Below are 26,984 nucleotides of genomic sequence, written 5' to 3'. Positions count from 1 at the left end.
GAAAAGGCAGCTCAGATAGAGAAGGGAACACCAAGTAAAGGGTGCTCGGAGAGCCCAATTGGGATGGGAGATGTGTGCTGAAAGTAGACGATAGACCGAACACGATGGCCACTTAAATACCTGCATTGCAGACCACAACTCCCCAAAAGGGGGGGGGGAGAAAGAGAGAGAGAGAGAGAGAGAGAGAGAGAGAGAGAGAGAGCAAAAGGGAATGTGCCTGCCACAGAGGCGGGGAGTGGGGGCGGGGGAGGGATACTGGGATCATTGGTGGTGGAGAATGGGCACTGGTGGAGGGATGGGTACTCCATCATTGTATGACTGAAACGTAAGCACAAAAGTTTGTAAGTCTGTAACTGTACCACACGATGATACATTAAAAAATAAATAAAATAAAAATAAAAAAATAGAAATACATCATGGTATATTTGCACCTTTTTTCTATTGTGAAAAAAGTATCACAGCACAACAGAAAAAAAGGCAATAAGGTAATTTCACGATTCCTTATTGATGTTTCCACTATTATCCCAATAACAGATCCAAAATTTTGGATTATCTTTCTAACTTATGAACAAGTCTCGTAACTTTTAAACCAAAAATGACTTTTAAAGGAGAATTTCACTGCTATATAAACAGACACATGAAATGTACTGTAACAGAAACAGGAAGATCATCATTTTAAAATAAACTTTCCAATAGTACTATATTTTATATTCAATATGAAATCTACATACAAAAAAACAAAAATACCTAAACTTTGACAGTGATTAAGTCACTGTTGTGGTTAGGATTTTATGTGAGCAGATGCTAGCTTTAAGTTATGGCAAGATTTTTTTACAGTGACACTTTATAAACTATATATAAACTGACTATAATTCAAAACTTGTCACTAAGTGTAGTGAGAGTATACAGTTCTACCAGATACATTATGCCGACATTTACATCAAATTTATCTAAGTAAATAACATTTGATCTTTTATAAAAAGAAACAATATTACCCAAAGAAACTCAACTCTCATTTAAGACATATCCAAATAAAAATGACTAATGGACAAAGTAGTGGTTTCATAAAAACCTCTAGATTTTTTAATTCTAATCACCACTACTTTCAATTCTGCTGTTCCTCGCCAATCAAAATGATTAAATCACATAATTATTTTTGGGCAATGGTTAAACAGATTTGGCTGCCTGGACAGGAAGTAAGGAAAGAGAGGACTGGATTCAGGCCTCTGGGCACTACCCATTCCACATCAATAGATTCCTTTCCTCAAGAACAAATAAAGAGTTGCACTGTCTTTCTCCAAATTCTGCATTGGCTCTATATGTTGTTTGGATGAAATATAATATGGAAAAAGGCTCATTCTATTTTCGGCTAAAAAGAAATACAAGTTTGAGGATAAATGGAAATGTCATAACCATTCTATTTAGCAAGTAGCTATACCTTCTCACCTATAAGTAAACACTTTTGTTCCTAAGTTCACCACTTCAGGACCACGTTTGAATATAACTTCATAGGTAAAAAGTGAAAGGGAATGACCAAATGTTGAACAATAGAAAAAATTAAGAGGGAAAATATAAAATGCAGCAGAGAAATAGCTGCACAATCCAGACTTTCAGCAAATATCACACTTTCTGGTTTGATCCTTATACTAACTCAGGTAAGTTTTCTTATCTTCCAAATACGATTTTTCCCCAAATACTTTCTTTAATCTTTTCAATACAGATAGACTTTGGTTATCAGCAATGTATTTAAGAAGGCACATATTATTTGGACATTCTTGCCAACAGTTTAGAGATTATTTACTTAGTCCTTAAAATAAAGATTTTAATGGATTCTCTTGATTTTTTAAACAATAATGTAGAAAATTAATCAGTGAATTTATTCTCTGGAGGAAAGCTAATGGAACTTATATTTCAATATTCACTGTATCACAGTATCACTGTCATCCCGTTGCTCATTGATTTGCTCGAGTGGGAACCGGTAATGTCTCCATTGTGAGACTTGTTACTGTTTCTGGTATATCTAATATTCCATGGGTAGTTTGCCAGGCTCTGCCGTGAGGGCGAGCTACTCTTGGTAGCTTGCCGGGCTCTCTGAGAGGGCCTATGAAAACAAACCCGGGTAGGCTGTATGCAAGGCAAATGCCTTACCCACTGTGCTATTGTTCTGGCCATAGTTCAGTATTTCAATATTATAATACAAAACTTATATCCCAGAAAATTGTTTTTTATTATTCTTATTTGACTAAGCTATTCTTTCATAGAGCACCTCTCAAAATTTCCAAATCAGTTCCACTGGTTATTTTTGGTTTGCTTGTTTGGGGGGGCCATCCTGGCAGTGCACAGGGTTTATTCCTAGCTTTTTTCAGGATCACCCTGCTGGGGCTGTGAACAAAACCTGGTTTAGTCTTTTATTTATTTATTTATTCATTTATTCATTTCTTTATTTATATTTTGCTTTTTGGGTCACAACTGGAGATGCTCAGAGGTTACTCCAGGCTCTGCACTCAGGAATTACTCCTGGCGGTGCTCAGGGTACTACATGGGATGCTGGGAATCAAACTTGGGTCAGCTGCCTGCAAGGCAAATCCCTACCCGCTGTGCTATTGCTCCAGCCCCTGGGTTAGATTTTAAGGTCAGATTTTTTTTTTAATTTTATTGAATCACCGTGAGATAGTTGCAAGCTTTCATGTTTGGGTTACAATTTCACAATGATCAAACACCCATCCCTCCACCAGAGCACATTCCTCAGCACCGATATCCCGGGTATAACCCCCTCTCCCGCCCTACCCCTGCCTCCATGGCAGACAATATTCCCCATATTCTCTTTCTACTTTTGGGCATTATGGCTTGCAACACAGATACTGAGAGCTCATCATGTTTGGTCCATTTTCTACTTTAGGCACACATCTCCCATCCTGACTGATTCCTCCAGGCATCGTTTTCTTAGTGATCCCTTCTCTATTCCATCTGCCTTCTCCCCTCCACTCATGAAGCAGGCTTCCCGCTATGGCGCAATCCTCCTGGACCTTGTATTTATCTACTGTCCTTGGGTGTCAGCCTCATGTGATGTTCTATACTCCACAAATGAGTGCAGGACTTCTATGTCTGTCCCTCTCTTTCTGATTCATTTCACTTAGCATGATACTCTCCATGTCTATTAAGGTCAGCTTTTAAGATGCAAGGTGAACACCTGAAGCCCTATACTATTTCTCTCTTTTGGTCCTATATTTGTATTTTATTGTCGCTAGTAGAACAACAATATACAGTACTGAAATTAAATTACTTTCCAAATATGTCAATGGTGTCAACTTCTTACTTGTTCTACACATGAAACTATTTTATGTGAAGCTCTCTACCCAATTTTAATCTCTGACACAAATTTATAAGTGAAATTGGTAACTCCTTTATCACTTTCTCAGTATTACGCAGAAACAGAGATTTAAAAAATACCTGGAATATGTGCTCATTTTTTCAAATCAAGTCCATTAAGTAAACAAAGTAGAAATTATTTAGAAGTTATTAACTATAACATCAAAATAATTATATCATGTGATCAATATATTTCATAAGACAATACTTAGAGACATCAATCAGATGCTCACCTTCACATTTTTGAGTGGTCTCACTCTGCTTGTGACCAGCAGGGCATTTGCATTCAAAGGAGCCCACTGTATTGATGCAGTTTCCTCCTTGGCATATCCCAGGAATAGCCTGGCATTCATCAACGTCTGTAAAAAAAAAAGCCTTTTAAATATAGGTACCACCACATTTCAGAGTACATATAGATATTAACGTGTATAATAAATCTAGTTGTTTTCAACAAAATGGCCTGAAGGGAGTCAGGATCCCTTTGCACACATGTATTTTTCTTTATGAATTTTATTTTAAAATTCATCCATGTTGTTATGTGGACCACTAAACTATTACTGTAATCTTAAGCAGACTTTTTAGAGTTTTAAATCTCATGGTGATGGCCACTCAGCAAATTTCCAACTTCTCACCTTAGCTAAGAAGACAAGGACTGTCTATAATGCCTCTGTATGGAGGTGAACGACTAGAAATCCTGGAAACTTAGAGATCATTTTTTATTCTATAGACCCAGAGTAGAATGTCTAGACTAGAGTATATGAATATCCACCCCCAAAACTGAACAGAGTCACTGATTCTTCAGAATGCTTTCAGAAATCTTTGGTATATTATGTAGGGCTATTATTAGTTTATAAACAAAATGATTTGAAAATAGCAGCACGCATGGTAATGAAATGAAACATATACATATAACTTTGTATGGTGATGATTTTTTTTTTTGTGTGTGTGTGTGTGTATGGTGTTTGTACCAGACCCAGTCAGTGGTGCTCAAGGCTCATTCCTGGCTCTGCGATCAGGTATCACACCTGGCAGGATTTGGGTGCTGAAAACAGAACCCAGATCAGCCACTTGCAAGGCCAGCTGCCTTGCGTGCTATATTCTCTCCAGCCCCTGATGATGATGTTAACTAGATTTATTTTGACAAACAGTCAGCATTATATACAAATGTTGAATAATTATGCTTTATAACTGTAACTGGTATAGTATTAGGTGCTAATTGCATCTTAAGAAAAAACCTTCATATATTATATTAATAAAGGTGAGTAAAGGGGGAAAGCAATAAAATATATACAGATCAGCAGATAAGAAATAGATAGTTTAAGTTCAATAATATTTAATATCACATGAAATGTACAAATACTGAGGTAGTCTAATGTGAATTTAAAAAACACACACAATACAGGAGCTGGAGAGATAGTACAGTGTTTCAGGTGTTTGCCTTGCACAGAGCTGACAATAATTTGATCCCTATATGGTCTCCAGTGTGCCACCAGGAGTAATCTCTCAGTACTGAGCCAGAAGTTAGCCTTAAGTACAGCCGGTTGTGGCCCCCAAACCTCTCAACACCCCCCAAACAAGACATAATTATATACAATCTACAAGAAAATCACCTTTCATCAAGAGCTTAAAAAGAAAAAAAATGAGAGATGCATCAAATGGTCATTAATGGAAAGCAAGCTAGAGTGGCTTGGCCCCATACACATTGTTATCATAACAAGAACTATTACCATTGGCAAAGTGGGTATTTCATAAGACAAAGGGATCATTGATATAGAGAACATAATAAGGCTAAATGTGTATACATTATTAACATTAAGCAATAATAATAAAAGCCAGAAACAAACAGTTACAGATATGGGAAGAAAAATGTGCAAAACTGCAATTATAACTGGGATGGGAGATCACATTTGTCTCTAAATTACTAATAGAACAAGTAAAGTTAACAAGGACATATAAAAGTTTATACTTTCAACAGATTCATATTAAATGGTATTTATGAAGCTCTCCCCCCAATTTTAGGAGAATACAGGTTCTTTCCTTTTTTATTTTTAGTTGAAGTAGCATGGTTTATTTGCAACAGTTTCCATACTGTTGTTTTATACTTGTTTTATACACTACCCCCTTCCCCAACCCCAGTGTCTATCAACCTCCTCTACTGTCTCATGGTCCTTATCCCCTTTCCACTTTGTAGCCTCAGTTCACTACTCCATTGGCAATATCTTAGTTATATTTTCATTACTCTATTTATTTATTGAATTATTTTTTAATTGAATCACAAGGAGATACACAGTTATAAAGTTGTTCATGATTGGGTTTCAGCCATATAATGTTTCAGCACTTGTTCCTTCATACATTTACCACTATCAATGTTCTCAGCTTCCTTCGTGAACCCACCCGGCCTCTGTATAAGGTCTCAGTCTCTCTCTCTCTCTCTTTCTCTTTCTCTTTCTCTCTCTCTCTCTCATTCCTCTCTCTCACTCTTTCTCTCTGGGCATTATGGTTTACAACACAGATACTGAAAGGTTATCAGGCCTGTTTATTTTTAATACTCTTCATATAAACAAAATCATCAGTATTTATCTTTATCCTACAGGCTCATGTCATTTAGTTTGACACCCTCCAATTCTGTCCAATTAGTAGCAAAATTCATAATTAAATATTTTCTCACATATTATTAGCACTGTAGCACTGTTGTCCCGTTCATCGATTTGCTCAAGCGGGCACCAGTAACGTCTCTCATTGAGAGACTTTTTGTTACTGTTTTTGGCATATCCAATACGCACGGGTAGCTTGCCAGGCTCTGCCGTGCAGGCTCGATACTCTCCGTAGCTTGCCAGGCATGTACTGAGATATATAAAATGATTAATTAACCATAGATGGTTTGCAGCTATTTCTCTTTGGGGCATTTACTTTCAGGACATAAAAGCATTCATTTAAAAGGACATATGCACATCAATATTCATTGCTGTACTTAGTACAACAGCTAACATATGGAATCAAACCTAGGTGTCAATAACACATGAACGCATCATGAAGATATGTATCTTCACACAATGGAATATTCTGAAGCTTCAAGGAGTGATGAAATCATGCAATTTGCTGCATCCTGGTTGGAACTGGAAGATATTGTGTTGAGTGGAGTAAGTCAGAAGAAGAAAGATGAACAGGATGACTCTCTTTTTTGGGGGGGTTCACACCCGGTAATGCACAGGTTTCCTCGTGATTCATGCACTCAGGAATCACTCCTGGCGGTGCTTAGGGGACCATATGGGATGATGGGAATCGAGTACATGTCGGCCGCGTTCAAGGCAAATGCCTTACCCGCTGTGCTACCACTCCAGTCCCAGGATGATCTCTCTTATCTTTGGTATATAAAATAACTGAATGATGAAAAGCAATGTAAAGAGGTATACCTAAATCACCCTTGACCTCAGAGTTTAGGGAGAAGGGCAGAGAAGAAAAGAAGACAGAAGGGTAGGAAGAAGAGGAGGTAGGGAAGTAATGGGGGAATAGGAGTGGGGACTTCAATTATGCTGGTTATACTGGTGATTTGGGACAGTGTTATATCTATATAAAACACAGACTCAACAACACTGAGAACATGAGATCTAAGCTGCAACCACCAAACTTTATAATGTATCTGTCAAGATGGCAGGCTGGGGTGGGGAAATGAGTATGGGAACACTGGTGAAGGGAAGTTGACACTGGTGGTAGAATTGATGTTGAAATACTATATATATATATATAAATCAAATATTAATAACTTTGTAAATAAGTTCTTTAACTAAATTTAAAAAATTTTTAAAAGACAGATTGGTTACAATCATACAAAGCATACTCTCTAAATAGCATAAGTGAACTAGAAATTAATAACAAAAAATATAACCTCTACAATAGCTCCAAATGTTTGAAATTTAATATGCTTTGAAATAATTAATGTCTAATGAATAAATGTAATAAAAAATAAGAACCTATTATTAATCAAATGAACATAAATACACACCAATAATTGTGGAGTGCAGCTAAATCAGTCATTAAAGGTAGAAATTTAGCCATAAAATACTTATATTGAAAAAAGATGAAGTTGAACATTGTTCAGCTAAGTTGCCATATTCAGAAATTGAAGAAAAATTTAATTTGAGTAATTGTCACTGTGACTGTCATCCCATCGTTCATCGATTTGCTTAAGAAGGCACCAGTAAGGTCTACATTGTGAGACTTGTTACTGTTTTTGGTATATCTAATATGCCGTGAGGGCAAGATACTCTCGGTAGCTTGCCAGGCTCTCTAAGAGGGGCGGAGGACTAGAACCTGGGTCTGTTGCGTGTAGGGCAAATGCCCTATCCACTGTGCCATTGCTCCAGCCCATTAGGAAAAAATAATAATGACAAAATATAAACAATTACCAAACAGTAATATAGTAACTATAAAAACTAGATCTCTGAAAAATGTATTTGAAATGGGCAACTCTCTGTCAAGGCTGAAAAAGGAAAAGGATAAAATAAACCATAAATATATCAAGAGATTAGATACATCACTATGAATTCTACAAAGATCAAGAGAAATAATATGGACAACTTTTGAGCACTAAACTGCAAAAACTAAGATGGTATGTACTCATTTCTTGAAAACATAATTACCAAGTTTCACTCAAAATTAGAGATGAATAGAGCTACATCTATTAAAGTATATGAATCTATTAAAGATACTTGAACAAAGAAATTTCAGACCTAGCTGACTTTCCTCTGAATTCTTTCAGTTAATGAAGAAACCATACCAGTTGCATATAAATTCTTAAATAGAAGGAACACTGTCCTGGTTACTTTACTGGGCTAGCATCACAGCAAAGTCAAGCAAAGTCAAAGACATTATATGAAGGAAAACAATAAGATGTCTTTATGGAATAGGAATGCAAACATTCTTAGCAAGTCAATGTTATCATTACATAAAAAGGTTAATACATTATGATTGAGAAGGAGCTTCCCAGAAATTTAGGGATATTAGCAGATTAAGTAAACATTATCTTATAGATGTGGATAAGTAAGTGATCGAATTTATACTCATTAGTAACTTAAAAACCTCAGTAAAGAAGGAAGATGAGGACTTCCTCAATTTGATAAAGGGTTGTCAGAAAATAAAGTACAGATAACATTATAGGGAAAATTCCTTTCATTTTTAGTTTTAAAGTTTGTCAGCTTATATTCATGTCAATTTTCCTTAAATTTTCTCTGTACAAAATAATCATTTTTAATTTGGTTTATCACGGTGACAAACACTATCTAAAAAGAATTTATAAACTTATTAAATTTACATTATTCGAACAAAGAGTTCGACATAATGTATCATTAATTCTGTATCTGTACTTTTTGTTGTTACTGCTTATTGAAGTGCATGAAGGGCATACAGGTTTTGTGTATTCAAGTTATGTATGCTCTACCACTTGACCCACATCAGCAGTCTTTTATATTTCTTGTTTCTATAGAAAATGCTTGCACATGTTTCTAAATTTATGTTTCCTGCAATATCTCTTTAAATTTCCTTAATTATTAATTTTATCTACCTAAAATAAATTAATTCTGTATAGCTGTGTAGTCTAGGATACTTCATAAAGCTTTTATTTTTCCTTCTAGGAAAATACTTTTCAAGCAATTACAAAGTAAGCTCTCTAATGTCAGATTGTTTTTCTTCCCTTTGAAAAATTACTGAATCTACTAAATATGTAGTCAAAGATTTTATGAATAGTATTAAGGGATTTATAGGTTTGGACTCATTTTTCAGCTTATGCCATATTTTTTTCTCTGATTTATCTGCCAGGAAAAGAGGTTTCTAGGGATGTTTTTTACCACACTGTAATGAGAGTGGAAATGTAGTACATTTAAAAAATAATGCGGTTTGAAATGTTTTAAATTAAACTGCTCTGATATAAACTTCTTGCCATACAGATCATTCTACTTGCTTTTAGTGTGGATCAGATATCCTTTACTAAGACAATGAAATGTGCCTTCATTTCAGTATAAAAATACTTCGGACTGCTATAATCAGTTTGGGTTTTTTTTTTTTTGACAGACAGTTAAAGTGAGCTAAGCTTCCATGGATTTAAATTCTCTAATTTGCACAATGTGACACTTTAAACTTGTAGGCTCATTAAGAAATAGTGGAGTAATCCTTATATACTACTGTTGGTGTGTACCCACAACGTATTTACTAAAAGAGCATGCGACAGTACACATAGTGTGCTCTTCTTCTTATAAATAGATTACCATGTTGTATGTGCATATGCCTAAAAATAGAAACTCACAGAATAATTCTATCATGATTATCTTTTTAGTTTTCTGTTCTGTATCTTTAACCTTCATAGCATTAGCACATATTACTTTGTAATTAAAAATTTTATGGGCCAGGGATATGGCCCAAGTGGTAGAATGCACATGCCTTGAATATAATATAAAAGCCCTAGGTTCCATCCCAGAAATAAAATGTACCCCTAGAATCTAAGGAAGTAGCCCTGGTGACCCCAAAAGCACTGCCTGGATTGGCACAAGCCTCCCAGCACTGACACAATTTGCAACAGCAACAAAAGTAAAGATATGGGATTAATAAATCCATGTTGAACTGACCATTTGACTAGGTAATGTAAATTTTAATAAATTTATACCCAGGGTTCAATTCCTGGCACTGAATGCCTCTCCCTCTCCCTATATCAATGTACAGGCCCCACAATTAACAACAACAAGAGCAGGAGGAAACAAAATCTATGAAAAGCAAAGGTAAGACCTTCAAAGTAGGCAAGAACTTTTACATTTCCATAGCTCCACAAATATGGTTACTTCTGTCGGGCTAGTTCACCCCACTACTGACTACACAAGTAGGTTTCTGTTCATCCCTTCAACTCAGGCATATGTCTGTTCTTTCTTTAAATGCTGATTTATTTCAAATCAGATGTAGGTATTTTATAAAATAAACTAAATCTTCTGAAACTTAAACCTTATTTAATCACTGCAGTCCCTGTCTATTACGGTTATTAAAAAATGTAAGAAAGCAATAGTAATTTCAGTATCTGAACTCATTTCCTCCCAGACTTTTTCAAATAAACTTGCCCTAAAAGATTAAACTTTTTTCATTATGTACATTAGAATTAGGTGAAATATCATCTTAGCTGATGTTCAGATGTGGAAAAATATGCACAAGTAATATCAGTTTACAAAAGGGATAACTTATTTTGTGGGAACTAGAGGCTAATTCTTATTACTATAATAATATTGTGTGCTTTAAACTGTAAGCATAATCTGATAGGTAGGATTTATTTCAATCTCATTAGTCTTTATCTCAAAAAATTCTGTCCTTATTTATCACACTGTCAACATCAGAAGTCTGCAGGATATATGTGACATCTTCCTCTCAACTCCCTCATAACAAAAGCTTGCTTCTCAAGTTTTCTCAAGTTTTCCTTCTCCATTCACTCTGGTTTCAGCCTCCAAGATAATCACCTGTATCATTGTAGGAAACTTTTCACTGGTTTCTTATTTACAACCAAGCCCCTTTAATTTGCTCTCTAGTAATCTATTTAAATGTCAATCAAGTCAGGTACAGGTTTGACTTTTCCTCAGAAATTTTAGAAGTATATAGGGTGATTTTTCTGTTCTATGAGTTTCTCTACATAGGACAGAGGTATTCCTTTAGGGAGAAAACAAACACTTGTTTATTATGTTTCATGCAAAAAAGATGCATCTCTCCTTTTAGAATGCAGCTGTGTATCTTCCTATCTACAAAATGAAGCCTTTATCAGTTTTAGAATTTTCTATTTTATCCTTAATTTTTTTTTCAATTCTTTCACTCTATATTTAAAAGTTTGTATTCAGTCTAAATCAGATTCCATAAAAATGCTGCTTTTTTATATGTCTCTGACATTTTGATTTTGGAGTTTAGCCCAGCTTAATCTTTGTCACTGGTTTTATTTTTCAGTTTTGATTTGTCTGTATGTATAGATGTATGAATGTATGCATTATTTACCATTTGTTAGGAACAATCTTAAGTCCTTCTTTCATCTCTTTCTTGAGTTCTACAAAGTCACTTTAAAAAAAAATCTGTCATTCAGAACTCTTACAGCTTTCCTCTGGGCATTTTTCTGAAGAAGAACCATATTGATTTCATTTCCTTGAGATAAGAGAAGCGCATATGAACTGTGAATTTATTTGGGTGATTCTTCTTTGAAGCCCATTCATCTGCTTTCCCCTTGTTCTCTTTCCCTCCTTTTGTCAGTTTTTATATGCAGCTCTTCTCGCTTTATTTGTCATCTGTAAACGGGGTCATTTCTGCTGAGGCAAGAGTAGGCAGAGCCAAGAAGAAATGGATTGTTTGAAAACTTCTTTAGGGAACATTGCCTCAAACAGCCTCTCACCAAACCCACATACTTTTTTTTCTTTTCTGCGTGTGAATTTTCAGCTTTTCTGAGACAGTTGGCCTCTCATCTTCTGCTATTTAATATGATACAATTTCTTTGGGTTGCTCAATAGTAGGGTTACAATTTATTTTTCTTTCCCTCAGGGAAGTGTCTCTGTACTAGAGGATCAGGTATCTAGAATCTAACAGAGGTTCAAAAGCTTATTTGGCCTAGTGGTCCCTTTCAGAAAAAGAAAATCACTCTGCACTCTGCAGCACCCCTTCCCAGCATCCCCTCCTCCAGAAATCTTCCTTCTTTAGACCAAGAAAGAGAAAGCATCTTCCCATAGCACTGAAGCCAGTGCATCCCGCCTGATCATTCCAGTGCTCCCAGGCGGTGATATTTATTACAACTTTGGGAATCACTGATCTAGACCAGGCTCCTTAAACTTTCTTATCTCATAACTCATTTTCTCCTGAGAAATTTTTAAATGGTTCAAGGTTTACAAGCATACAAAATAGTAACACCGTTGCACTGTCGTTCTGTTGTTCATTGATTCGCTCAAGCAGGCACCAGTAACGTCTCCATTGTGAGACTTGTTACTTTTTTTTGACATATTGAATACGCCATGGGTAGCTAGCCAGGCTCTGCAGTGCGGGCGGGATACTCTCAGTAGCTTGCTGGGCTCTTTGAGAGGGATCGAGGAATCAAACCTGGGTTGGCCAGGTGCAACGAAAACGCCCTGCCCACTGTGCTACTGCTCCAGTCCATAAAATAGGTATACAAATGAAATAATTGCCAGTAATTGATCACAAAGAAATTCATTTACTTTGAGTTTTCAAGATTTTGCAACCCCACATTTACTTATGTGACTCTATATAAGAGTTTAAGAAGTTTAAGAAGCTGGGATGCTGAATACTAGAAATGGCTCGTCATAATAAATGCTTAGAATGTTCTTCTTGCCCAAGTAACTCCCCAACAACTTCAAGTGTTTATGACAACTTTTAATTAGAGATTTTATATTAAAATGCTTGTCTTGTCTGTTCTTCATTTTCTTAATACTTTCTGTGGATGTGGGAATACACTGACATCTTTCAATAAGAGTTGTTATAAATCAAGAATGTTTTAAGAACATATTTTGGATTGAATAGCAAAGGCTGTTTGCATGGCATGAATTAAACTTGGTGATGATCTGGCTAATACTTGGTCAATGTATACACCAAGATAAATTTGCTCTGGTTCTATTTTTAAGCAGTCATATGCATCAGATGAGCCAACTCCTTTACATTTAGCACTACAAAGGAAGGGTGAACATAACTTTCCACTATAGGCACCTTCTTCTCAATCTGTAACTAAAGAATTGGACCCATCTGCCCGATTAGCAGATACCCCTTCCCTATTATCTTTATGCGAGAGTAAAGGAATTACACATTTCTGAACACTAAGACTTTTTTATTTTATTATTATCATTATTATTATTTTTAATTTTATTGAATCACTGTGAGATAGTTACAAGCTTTCATGTTTGGGTTACAATCACACAATGAGCAAACACACATCCCTCCTCCAGTGCACATTCCCCACCACCAATATCCCCAGTATAATCCCCTTTCCCACCCTCCCCCTGCCTCCATGGCAGACAATATTCCCCATACTCTCTCTCTATTTTGGGGCATTATGGCTTGCAACACAGACACTGAGAGGTCATCATATTTGGTCCATATCTACTTTCGGCACACATCTCCCATCCCAACTGGTTCCTCCAGCCATCATTTTCTTAGTGACTCCTCTATTCCATCTGCCTTCTTCCCTCCGCTCATGCAGCAGGCTTCCAGCTATGGGGCAATCCTCCTGGCCCTTGTATCTACTGTCCTTGGGTGTCAGCCTCATGTGATGTTATTCTATATTCCATAAATGAGTGCAGTCCTTCTATGTCTGTCCCTCTCTTTCTGATTCATTTCACTTAGCACGATACTCTCCATGTCTATCCATTTATAAGCAAATTTCATGACTTCATCTTTCCTAACAGCTGCATAGTATTTCATTGTGTAGATGTACAAAAGTTTCTTTAACCAGTCATCTGTTCTAGGGCACTTGAGTTGTTTCCAGACTTTGGCTATTGTGAACAGTGCTGCAATGAACATATAGGTACAGATGACTAAGACTTTTTAAGTATTAAAAATGTATACTTCTTTATTTTAGTATTTTAGTAACTAAGTCCAGAGAGATATCTGCCAGAAGTTGCATCATTGCCAACTTGTACTTCTCAGTTACATTATATTCCACATATGAGTGCAACAAGAGGCCACTAAGTGTGGTCACACGACCTCATACCTCTTCATCCTCAGCAATGGAAAACAAATTATCTAATGCTTCCTTTTCAGCAAGTCTGACTTTAGGGGAGAGACTCTCCAAACAATAATAGTGAGTTTTGTTGAAATATTGAATGCAATCAAAGTGAAAGTAAAGTGAAATTTATTAGTTACACAGGCAGGGGGCGCTAAGGGTGGGGGGCTAGGGCCGTGGGGGGGTTAGGAGTGTGGGGATGCGGGGTGAAGCTATACTGGGATTCTTGGTGGTGGAATATGTGCACTGGTGAAGGGATGGGTATTTGAGCATTGTATAACTGAGATTTAAACCTGAAAACTTTGTAACTTTCCACATGGTGACTCAATAAAAAATTTTCTTAAAAAAAGTATACTTCTTGGAGCTGGAGTAATAGCACAGCGGGTAGGGCATTTGCCTTGCATGTGGCCAACCCTGGTTCGATTCCCAGCATCCAATATGGTCCTCCTGAGCACCACTAGGAGTAATTCTTGAGTGCAGAGCCAGGAATAATCCCTGTGCAATGCTAGGTGTGATCCAAAAAGAAAAAAAATAAACATATGTATACATATATATACATATATACATATATATATATATACAAATACATACTTCTTGCTTTTTTGGCCACATGCAGCAGTGCTGAGGGCTTACTTCTGGCTCTGTTCTCAGGAATCACTCCTAATGAGGCTTGGGTGACCATATGAAGTGCCTGAGATTAAACCCAAGTCAGCCATGTGTAAGGCAAGCATCCTACTTGCTGTGCTATCTCATCAGCTCGTAATGACCCTTTTAAAATACAAGAGCACTTGCATAGCAAGGGCTGATTTCAGATCTGTAGTTCCTTTATTTTGATGCTTGTCCTGTTAAAGGTTTTGCCTCTGTCTGGATTCCCATGACACTTGACTTTTCTGGATGGAGTTGAGGCTTAACACTAATCTATTGCTACTACTATTGATGATAAAACCCAAGACAGAATTTAATAAGAAAATTCACTGTCATATTTTCATTTTTGGGAAATGTTTACAAAGCATAATTCCCTAAATATCTTCTAAAAGACATGAATAGTTTTTGAGTTTTATTTTAATATAAAGGAGACTAAAACACCCTGATAAAGTATTAGATATCCCTTCCTTAGAGTGGATTCCACAGAATATAAATTTTTTTAAAGGAGAAGCTATCTGTAAGAAAATAATAGGGCATATGATGTTTATGAAAAGCTTGTGAGTGTTTTTGAAGGTGACCTAATGAAACTTTTTAAACCTTATTTCACCGTAGATCAAAATTCAAGGCATGCATATTTGACTTTGTTTCTTTGAATGTATAATAAAGGAAAGAACCATAGAACTAAATGTTGGTTATATTTAGACACCAGTTCTAGAAAGCAAATGTTTTTTGCTCAGAGTGAAAGGAATCAAGAGCCAGTACATTGTTGGACATTTGAGTTGTTTTCAAGTCCTGGCTACTGTTCTAAGTGCTGCAGTGAGCATAGTTATTTACATAATATTTTGAGTGCACATTTTTGTATTGGGGGGATAGTAGACACTAAAAAGTAGAATTATGCATCAAACGGGAGCTCTAGTTTTACCTTTTTGAGAATCTGCCATACTATTTGCAACAGGGGTTGAACCTGACCAAGCATTGAATGAGGAGGGTTTCTTTTCTACCGCATCCCTGCCAGCACAGGTTGTTTCTAGTCTCTCATTTATTTGTTTTTGTTTTCTAGTGCCACACCCCATCAGCTCTCAGAAATTAGTCCTGGCTTTGTGCTCAGGGATCCGTCCTGGTGGGGCTCAGGGATTGTGACACCTGGAATTGAACTTAGATGGGCCACCTGTGCAAAGCAAGTGCACCACCTGCTATACCACTATCCTAGCCCTCTATAGTCTTTTGACCAATGCCATATAATATCACTAGGGTTATATTATATATCACTGTTGTCTTGATTTGGACTTAATGATTATAAATGACAACAAACACTTTTTCATATGCCTACTGGACATCCATCTGTCTTATTCAGATAAGTGTCTGCTTAACTCACTTTTGATTTGTAATAAGGTTACTAGATTTTTGTTGTTGATCTTTGTATTTTGCATATCTTGGATATTGATTCTTTATTTTATATAATATGTGCAAGTGTCCAATAAAGATGAACAGACAATGAATGTATCGTATACATACACAATGGAATACTATGCAGCCATAAGCCATGATGAAATCATGCTATTTGCTGCAACTAATACGAGGGTATCATGCTAACTGGATTAAGTTAGAAGAAGAAAAAGAAGTATAGAATATAAATACTATCACTTACATGTGGTATATGGAATAACATGACAGGGGATGGAAGATATCAAAGGTGGGCAAAGTCTTGGTCCAAGATTATAGATTTGAATATACCAAGAAAGGAGAGAAATGGCGGAGGTAGGGAGAGGAGGCAGTCAGAGATAAAATAGAGGAAAAGTAAGGAGCCTTAGGCATAGCTGTGGTGTAGAACTAGGGTAACTGGGTACATCAAAATCACCAGAACTAGGGCTGGAGTGATAGCACAGCGGGTAGTACTTTTGCCTTGCACTCGGCCAACCCAGGTTCGATTCCCTGCATCCCATATGGTGCCCCAAGCACTGCTTGGAGTTATTCCTGAGTGTAGAGCCAGGAGTAAGTCCTGTGCATTGCCCGATATGACCCCAAAAAAACAACAACAAAAAAAATCACCAGAGCCAACAAAGAACCAAAACAACAAGAATTAGGCGAAAAATTGTCTGTTAGGAGATGGGCAGGAATCTGGGACCACCAGTGGAGAGATACTAATATTGGTGGTGGAATTTGAGCTGGAATATTAATCTCTAAAATATTATTGTTGCCAATTTTATAAATCGCGGTGCTTATATTAAAAACACACACAGACCACAGGCAGGGGGGGGGTTAGGGTGGGGGGGCTAGGGGCGTGGGGGGGGTTGGGGTATGAGGGGGCGGGGTGGAGCTATACTGGGATTCTTGGTGGTGGAATATGAGCACTGGTGAAGGGATGGGTATTCGAGCATTGTATAACTGAGATTTAAACCTGAAAACTTTGTAACTTTCCACATGGTGACTCAATAAAAAAAAAAAAAAAAGAAAACAAAAACACAGACACTCTATGACTGTTGCAGCAGCACTGTCCAAAGAAAGACCTTTCTGAAACTGCTCGTATAGGTTCAGAAACTCAGCATGGCAATAGTAGAAAATATTTTTTCTACTATTACTTTTCTGGAGGCCCTCACACTTCGATGATTATTATGAGATAACTTTTTATTCATTGTTAAGCATCCTCCCCACTCCAAGCAGAGCCCTAGTAGCTGAAAACGCCCAGAACCCAGCCACAGCATGCTCAAGACCACTTCCACACTCTCAGATGAGCCTCACCCATGAAGGAACGGACAGAGAAACCCAGGTATGTGGGACACATGGCTGAAATCTCCAATCCTGCTTGGATCAGGACTGGCCTCCTCCACCCAGATCCCCAGTTTTCCAGTAGCTTGGCAGTCCCTCCCCCCTGGCACAACTGCCCCCCACTTTGTCCACTATGTAATCTCAATGGTCAATATCCAGAGACTATAAAACAAAGCTCCTGGAAGAGAGCGATGCAGAATCTCGCATAGCAGAGCCTGGCAAGCTACCCGTGGCGTATTCGATATACCAAAATCAGTAACAATAATGGACCTCATTCCCCTGACCTTGAACGAGACAGGGACAGATGGAGATGTTACTAGTGCCTGCTCAAACAAGTCGATGAGCATGGAACAACTGTGATACAGTGATACAGTGAAGCATCAGATAGGGCAATTCACTCGTGGCATGAACTACATGATGACACTGTATTCGGAACTTCAGAAATATCCTCCTGTAGTTAATCTGAACCACATTTCAGAAGCTATATAAAGCTTTTTACTGTTGTGCTCTACACAGCTAAAATTTATTTTTAACTTTATAATTTTTCAATTATCCTATAAAATGATTAATGTTTATAAAAGAGGTGCGACATGTATGTATCATGTTTTACTATGTTTTATTTTATATTCTATACCTTCCAAGTTAATCTGGCAATAATTTTTGGGAAACAGTCTGAGACTCTACAAGAAAAAGTAAAATCGCTAAAAGATTTACTCTTAAAATAGCCTGAAATGAGGAACAGTATTTAATTGAGAAATTTCTGACTATGCCATGATTGTGAAATAAAACAGAACTTTTAAAACTTGCTTTTCCAGACATTTTAACCATGTGGCAAGTTTCATTTTGCTCCTGTTGCTATATCAATTCACACGATTTTTAGGCAAGCTGAGCCCAAAACTTACTTTTCTTACACAAACAAAAATCAAGCAAGCAAGCTCTCAGACATTGCTAAATCTCGAAGGACATCTTGAAAGTTTAAGATAAAATCACATATTTTTAGGAATGATATTTAGAAAAAAATAAGTGAGACAGAATATCAAGAAACTAAGTACAGATGTGAGTCAATAATGTAAGATGTACTGGATGGCCGTAGGGTTTTTCTCAGCCACAACTATTTTTATAAAATAATGGTTTGGGCAAGCCGACTCATTCTGATCTCAGTTTTTTAAATTCAGAAGATACTACCTGCTACATTCCAAGTACTATTCTAAATTCTTCAGATATATTAAGTAGAACAGATTTCTGTCCCACTACAATACCGGGCTCAAATAAACAAGCATATTAGCTTTTGTAAGGGCTACAAAACTACCAAAAAATATTAGGCTAGTAAACCCAGTCAGGTTTTAGGGGCTGGAGTGGTAGAATAGTGCATAGGGCAACTGCCTTGAGTTTAATCTCCTGCAGTCGATTTGCTCCCCAGATTAACCCAGGAGTAAACCCTAAGCACAGCCAGGTATAGCGCAATGCCCCAACCCCCATCAAAAACACCCAGTCCTTTCTAATCTAGTAGGATCACACATTATTTTATCTTCAGTGGCAATCTATATTATATAAATTGTTCGGTGATCTATATCTAATCTAAGAAATCTAGGAAGTGATTATATACGATCAATATAGATTTAAAAAAATGGTTGCTTTAACAGGAATTCTGTATAAATACATTGGCAATCAAACTGTAGCACAGTAGGACTGTCGTCCCATTGTTCATCAATTTGCTCGAGCGGGCACCAGTAACGTCTTCATTGTGAGACTTGTTTCTGTTTTTGGCATATCGAATATGCCACAGGTAGCTTGCCAGTCTCTGCTGTGCGGGTAGGGTACTCTCAGTAGCTTGCCCAGCTCTCTGAGAGGGACAGAGGAATTGAACCCAGGTCAGCTGCGTGCAAGGCAAACATCCTACTCGCTGTGCTATAGCTCTAGTCCCAATCAAAGATAAAAAATTCTTCCACCCACAATGAAAAAAAAAAAGCACATTGAAAAACCTTATGTATCTGAACAATAATATTTAGATCTGTGATAGTGATTCAAGAGATAACACACAAAACCAATCTAAGAACATAGCCGATGTGGCTTTTACATATAATTACATATAAAGTTGCCAATACATTGAATTACATGGTCATCCTGGGGTAGTTCGAGAATTTAGATGGGACTTAATTTTACAATATTACCTTTTATAAACCTACACAATGAAAATTTTTGAAAGCTACTATAAAGGAGACACTTACCTAAATACATAAAATTTTATTATTCCATGAATTGAAGAATCCTCAGAACTACACTTCACATTTGGGTTTCAGGATACTGGACTGAACGTCTGCTATGAACCATATATGTGAGCTGATAGAGAATTTCTGCCTCTGGCATTGTTACTAACATCAAGTGCAAAGTCGTCATTTTAATTATAACAAATAACCCTAACCACTCTTCCCTGTCTCAGATATAAATAATACCATTACTTTGAATAAACAATAATAACTTTCCATTTTGATGGGTTTCACATATCCAGTATCAGAAAAGTTGTCAAAAATGCTTAATAAAACATGGTGGCTGAAAATTAGCAAACACAGCTGTTTCGGGTCAGTCAGAGAGCTCAAGGGGCTCAGCACAAGCAAAGCACTGTCTGATTGCATGCAAGAGTTCAACATCATGGTCAGGGCAGTTCCCAGCACAGAGCTGGGAGAATCCCTGAAACACTGCTGGATGTACCATCAAAAAATCAAAACAACAACAACAAAAAGAATTTCTTTAAGAAAAACTATTACCGTTAGCTGCATGTGTTGGAGTACACTGTTACAGGATTCTTAGAGCCCCAAGCTAGTCCTGATTCAAAACCTATCTTACAGGATCTATAATTTGGCAGATCCAAGAAATTGCCTGGAAAGAAGACCAACCAAGCTGCAAATCTCATCATAGATAGAGATATTCCTTTCTTGAAAGACACAATTAGTTCTAAGAACCATACCAGAAAAGGGGAAGGTTTAAACTTCCATGTAACCTGGGTTCAGGTTCTTATAACTCAAAAGAGAGAATGTCATTATTCTTGGATATTTACTTGGGTATAGCACGTTGGGGCTAAGGTAGGCCGGCAGTGCCATCAGTTTAAGACCTGTGCTGTGCATCCCCTGATGGTACACAGTCTTCTAAACTGCATTTAAATATCTTTTTTCTTATTTTCTCCCCATTCTCCTTTCTCTCCGATTCTGTTAAGAGTTGTACTGCAATGATTAATTTGTCGCTTGAAGGTACCGCAACTCTAATCAGGCTTGTTCATGTGGTCCATCTGGGGAACAGCATTGAGATTCTGCAGCAGAGGCCCTCACTGTGTACAGCTGCAGGACCCTGGCCCCAGGGGTGACTCACCTTGACACGCTCCAGTGCGGATGTTGGGGATGAAGCCCCTTCGGCAGGGCTGAGGTTGGGCAGGACACATCTCGCAGGGGTGGCCCCATGCCCGCCCAATGGTGGCACAGCACAGAGTCTTGGTGCAGACGATGCCTGTCAGCTGCCCTTGGCACATCTGGTTGTTGACCTGAGTGAAGCAGGGGCCGGTTCTGTAATCTGGAATGTTAAAAAAAAAGGATGGGTAGACAGGCTTCATTATCGCACCCCAATCTTCTGTTAGTGCCCGCACAAGCATGAAACAAGACTATTTATTTCCTAGTGCCAGAAACAGAAAATGCTAGAGAGTTCCATTTTGAAGCTTCATCATTTTTCAATCATGACAAGTGTGTTAGAAGACATCAATACATTCTACATTAAACCTTTATTTTAAATGGGTGGCTCAAGGACTGTATCTGGAACACAGATGTGCTTTTTTGGCATGTCTAATATTCTAAAAAGATTTAGATTGGTAGCCAACACTAAATTTGTATTTCTGGCTTTATGTGAAAAGTCAGAAGTTCTGGCCTGCTGCATGGCAGAGATAGAGGGAACTGTGCCTTGTCTGGGACACTGTGGTCTCAGCCACCCATTTCCCCATACTCTCCTCTCAGTGATCTCCATGAGTATCCCTAAAGGTATGGACTCTTGTTCACCCAGCCAAAATTTCTTTCTCTAAGTAGGCTGCCAAGAACCCATAAAATCAAAACAGAACCAATAAGGATTTATTCCTTCCACAGTACACACAGAGCAGGGTTGTCTAGATTATCTATAAACATTCGGTTTGAACAGCTTGATAGTATGTTTCAGTTCCATTAGGAACATGAGGCTGCTCAATGCCTTAGGTAAGAATTCTTTCCTCTGCAGTAAATGTCTGTTCTCTAGAAGATGGCTGACTATCTGTTGTCTAGCTCTGTAACAAGAATAATGATAAAAACCTTAGCAAAAGCAGCCACATATAATCTACAGGGAGACTCTTTCACTAAGGGCAGCCCAACTTCAAATCCTGGCATCTCAAAGAGAACAACATGCCTCAGCTGGGAGTTGAGGGAGCTGGCTAGAAACGCAAACTCAGACACCACTCTAGAATCAGTGAATGAAAACTGCACTTTTCAAAGATATTCAAGAGATCTATACATATCCTCAAAATGTAGATGCCAAAGTCTGTACTTTGGAAGTAATTCTCTCTATCCCTCTTCCTGTTAAAGTTTAACCTTTTTTACATTATCAGTATAAAATCTTTTAAGCAGAACTCAAATCATTAGCTTTTGAGTTTTGCTACTAGAATTCTGAAAAAAGTCAGTTTTCTGAATTCATCATCTCTCATTTGTTACAAAATTGCAACGGAAATGTGGAGAAAAGTCCCCCCCCCCCCACACACACACATACATACACACACACCTCACAGAGCTTATATGGATGTAGTTTATTTATTAACTCTAGGAATGCAACAGGATTGTTAGGATTTGATTATCAGACCCAATGCAAATGACCCAATCCATTTGATCAGGGTAGTAAGAACTCTATATCAAGTTTTTGTAAGAATAAACCAATTTCACATCCAAAGAAGTATGAGTTGTTAATGATGGTGCATTTAATAAAATATGTACAAGGAAAAGAAATCAAATATGGATAAAAATGAGAAGTTATAGGGTAGGAGGAGATGGCTCAAAGGGCTCAGAGTAAGTTTTGAGGCCCAGGTTGGTTCTGTCATCACATTGTCCAAGTACCAGCACGAGGGACCCCCAGCACTATGTAGCCCTAAAATCTAGTAAAATCTAATAAAAAAATGAGACGCTAGAGAATTCTAGATGACAAAAAACACTTAAAATCTTATAAAACTTAAGAATGAGATTGTCATAAATGAAATTAAAAGTTAAATATAAAGAAATAAAGTAAAGTAACTTTTTTAGCAAGTTTATTTAACATTCTGTACTCTGAAACTAACTTCAACCAAAATAGTTTCTTCTAATCTCCTGCATAAGAGCAACAGATGTGCTGGCCTCAAATCACTATTTTTGAAAGAAACAAACAAAAAGAAAGAGAAAAACTTTGTAAATACATGTAGCTATGTCAACCACTTGCAGAGATACAAATAAGCATGCTTCCCACTCCATGAATGGACGGGCTATCAATTTTTAAACTAATCTATTTTCTTCATATAACACACCATCTTGTCATTTTTAATAACTATGACACAATAAATTATTTCAAGTTGTAGTCAAATAGAAGAAGGCACACTTTTCACCAAAATATAAACAACTTTTTTTTTAGATCTATACACATACAATGAAGTTCACATGTATAATTTTTCTGGCCGAAGCAACTATAAGCTACTTTCTATCACTTAAATTTGTCTTTTCTGGACAATTTATGTAAATAGAATCATACAATTTGATCTCTTCTGTCTGGTTCTTCTCTGCAATTAAATTTAGCTGCAGACTATCCATCTGTAGCACAAGTAACCTCAACCATTTTATTTTATTTTATTTTATTTTATTTTTTGCCTTTTGGGTCACACCTGGCGATGCACAGGGGTTACTCCTGGCTCTGCACTCAGGAATTACCCCTGGCCGTGCTCAGGGGACCATATGGGATGCTGGGAATCGAACCCGGGTTGGCCGCGTGCAAGGCAAACGCCCTACCCGCTGTGCTATTGCTCCAGCCCCAACCTCAACCATTTTAATGAATCAATAGTACTTTACTATGTGGATTACCACATCTGCTAATCAGTGTGCATTTGTGAAATTGTACAGGGAATACATGTGGGTGGGTGTGAGTGGAGGTTTAAACCCCCAGTTTAGGGATTACTCTTGACTCTAAACTCAGGGATCACTCCTGGTGGAGCTGGGAGGCGGTGGGGAGCCATAAGTGGTACCAGCAGTGAAATATGGGTTGTCTGCATGCAAGGCAAATGCTTTATCACTATGCTATCTCTCTAGTTCCGATAGGTGTAATATTTTAAGAAACTTCCAAACTCTTTTCCAAAACATTGTTACCATCTTATTTTCCTACCAACAATGAGAGCTACAATTCAGCCATATCCTTGTAATATTTTTTATGATTTCATTATTGCCCAAGCTACCATTTTACTTTAAAAGAATTCCACATATTTGGAAATTTTTAAATTACAAGTCCTGCTGATATAGCTAGAGATGATAAACACCACTTGAAAACCATGTTTAAAATGGAACTTTAGTGACAACCAGACCACCTCTGGAGAAGTTTCTGGAAAATAAAGATCAAAACAGATATGAAATTGAATTGGCACTGAAGGGGAAAGTTTTAAGAATTTTGTTACTGTTGTTTATTTTGTTTCTAAAATTTCTGTATTTTTTGTTTTGCTTCAAGGAAGATAGATTCCTTTTAGAAATACTTTATTAAAGCAAAGTTATTCAGAGTTGAGTTTTAGACATGCAATGTTCCAGCACTGATCCCTCCACCAATGTCAACTTCCTACCACCAGTGTTGCCAGGTTCTCTCCCACCCTGGTACCCCCACAACCTGCCATCTTGACAGGCACCTTTTTATGTTTGGTTATTAAAGTTTGGGTCTCATCATTTCAGTGTCCTTGACTCAGTGGTTTGAATATTTAGCTCTATCATTCCTTAATCCCACCAATGTACCTGAATCTCCTTGATCCCTGCCCCTATTGCTTCTCATCTGTCTCTGAGAGATTAATTCTAAGAGCCAGTGTGAATGACCCAGTTGGAAAAGAGGGTAAATGAGCACAAAGAGTATGATCTTGAGGAGTCAAACCAAAGTGAAAACAGAACTGTGTGGGGAAATTATTCTACTGAGGGAGAAGAAAGCACTTTTCCTGTAACCCAAGGGAAGAAAGGTGGCAGGCACAGAGCAGTGCCCATTGCAACCCCTTGGGCTCTCCTCATAAAAGGGGAGGTGTGATTACAAGTCTTTGAAGAAGTTCACTGGGATGTCAAATCCTTGAGGCTGACTTTAAGAAGGTCCTGAGGAGACTGGGAGAGGAAGCTGACCTGAGAAGCCAGTGGATTCTCAAATGACATTCAGGCCTCTCTCTGGAGGGAAAGAAGATGAGACCAAGCTGACCTCTGGCTTTTCTCAGCAGCTCTCCACAACTCAGAGGCTCAGTCTGAGTTTCAGTTCATCCACTGTTAGGAATTTGTCCATCACATGTGAAAAAGTATATTTAGAAAAGCAAAGTAGCTAGGGTACTAAGACGTTGTTTTGAAACTACAGACTATAGGATCTATGTGGGTTTTTTAAAAAAAAAAGTAGAGAGACTGAAGTGTGGGAGAATGTAGCTCAATACTTCTCTTCTGTATGTGAGGCTCTAGCCCTAATACTCAGCTCCATGAGAACAAAAAGTGGGAGAGAGAAGAATACAATGTACTGTGTGACCCCAAGAGACCCCTACAGCAGTAGACAACACCACTACAATGATATCAACAGATCATATGTCCAGGTGGCTGTAATATCATTTATTTTACTCTTGTGATAATGCAAAAGTTGAAAATATTTGCAGGAGAGACTGTCATTTACAGTACTATAGGAGAAATCACAGAGTATCAATGGTTTTTTTAAGTGGATTATAATTGCATAGACTGTACCCTGCATACACTGTACCTAAGAGGTACTATCTACATACACTGTACTATCCACTTACACTGTAAATGCCACCCCTTGGAATTAAATGGTAGGCCCTTAAGATATCCTGAATTCCATGTAGTCCTACATTGGCATACAGACAATTATTGGATCATAGAAAATACTACAACGAAGTAGAATTTCCCATCAAGCTTCATCATTTTTGACTTAGATAAGAATACAGCTCCATTTTCAGAAATCAAAATTCCAAAACAAAAATTATATGGGAAAAAGGCCAGAGTTCAGGATTTTCATGGAGAAGCCCCACCAGATGGTCCCCTTAGTACATCTAGGTGCAACCCCTGAATACCAGGTTGGGAGTAACCCCCAAGCACTGCTAGTTGTGTCCCCAAAACAAGCACAGACAAAAAAGAAACCTATAATCAAGTGATCACTTTGGGCAGGAACCGAGACATGAGTGAGTGCCATGAAAAGCTGTGAAATATGCGTGACTTGAGGCTAATGAGGCATTGAATATGTGTATTTGTTGGGCATAGAAATTATAAATGACATTTAGTGAATCCATTACAACTGTAACCGAGAACCCCAGGGTGTGTGCCATCTGAAATCTCTGATCACAGATATGACTGCAACATGTCTAGAAGAAATCCCCCAAACCATATGGGATGATAGAACTGTTTCCTTAGGTTTGAGCAAATGTTCACTTGGATGTTTTCAAATCCATACTTCAGCCTGGGTTTAAAAAGTCAAAGTTAAATAAACGCAAGTAAGATAGATGGTGATTAACTTCCTGAATGGAAAGACATCTGTCAAACTCAGAAAATTTTAGATTAAATACAGAATTGTCTAAGATAACAAAGTCATATTTTGCTTTAAGGAAGCTGTGCAAAAATAACATATCTGCAATGCTTAATCACATCTTGCCTATTCTATTAGACTGCTTTATAATTTAAAATAAATAAATGTTACTTTCTTAAAGTTGTGATTTTTAGTTTAAAATGTCTATGCTTAGCACAGAACTGAATTGTTTTATATGAACTTTAGGACCATACACATTTATGTTTCTAAGTTTTAAGTATTTAAATATATTGTATTTACTTAGACTTATGAGTTATTTAGTACTTCAAAAGGTTTTTTCCGCTAAACAATACAGGTACATAATGAAGATATTTGATGTGTTTTATATACAGAAGCAGTTTTAAAACTATGGAGGTATTCCATTAAATATGAAAATGGCAACAAATATGATTTTAAGACCTCTTAAAGCAACTACTATAATCTATAAAATTTATTAATAGATTAGTAATATTTTTCAGGTTGAATTTTAAAGTTCAAGGAAGGGCCAGCTCATGGGGCTGGAGCACATTTATTTCACGTGGGAGGTCTGGGTTTGAACCCCGCAAAGCATGGTGTCCCCAGCATAGCAAGGGTGACACTCACTAGCACAGAACTAGCAGAAGCCCCTGAGCACTGCTGGCTGTGATCTCAAAACTGAAATAAACAATAAATG

The 26,984-nt window shown here is 37.4% G+C and overlaps 1 protein-coding gene across 1 annotated transcript in view; it reads right to left on the bottom strand.

Moving 5' to 3' along the window:
* FBN2 (fibrillin 2) overlaps nucleotides 1-26,984 on the bottom strand; it is a 276,352-nt gene that overhangs the window by 178,039 nt on the left and 71,329 nt on the right. The window contains exons 6-7 of the mRNA XM_004609828.2: nucleotides 20,870-21,067; nucleotides 3,603-3,728 (exon numbers count right to left, since the gene is read on the bottom strand). Coding sequence (XP_004609885.2) covers nucleotides 3,603-3,728; nucleotides 20,870-21,067 — 324 coding nt within the window. The remainder of the gene's footprint in view (nucleotides 1-3,602; nucleotides 3,729-20,869; nucleotides 21,068-26,984) is intronic.

The sequence above is a fragment of the Sorex araneus genome, chromosome 6 (assembly GCF_027595985.1).
Source record: "Sorex araneus isolate mSorAra2 chromosome 6, mSorAra2.pri, whole genome shotgun sequence".
In the NCBI taxonomy this organism is placed as follows: domain Eukaryota; kingdom Metazoa; phylum Chordata; class Mammalia; order Eulipotyphla; family Soricidae; genus Sorex; species Sorex araneus.
Note: the sequence above shows the minus strand (reverse complement) of the source record. Positions and strands in the feature narration are given on the sequence as shown.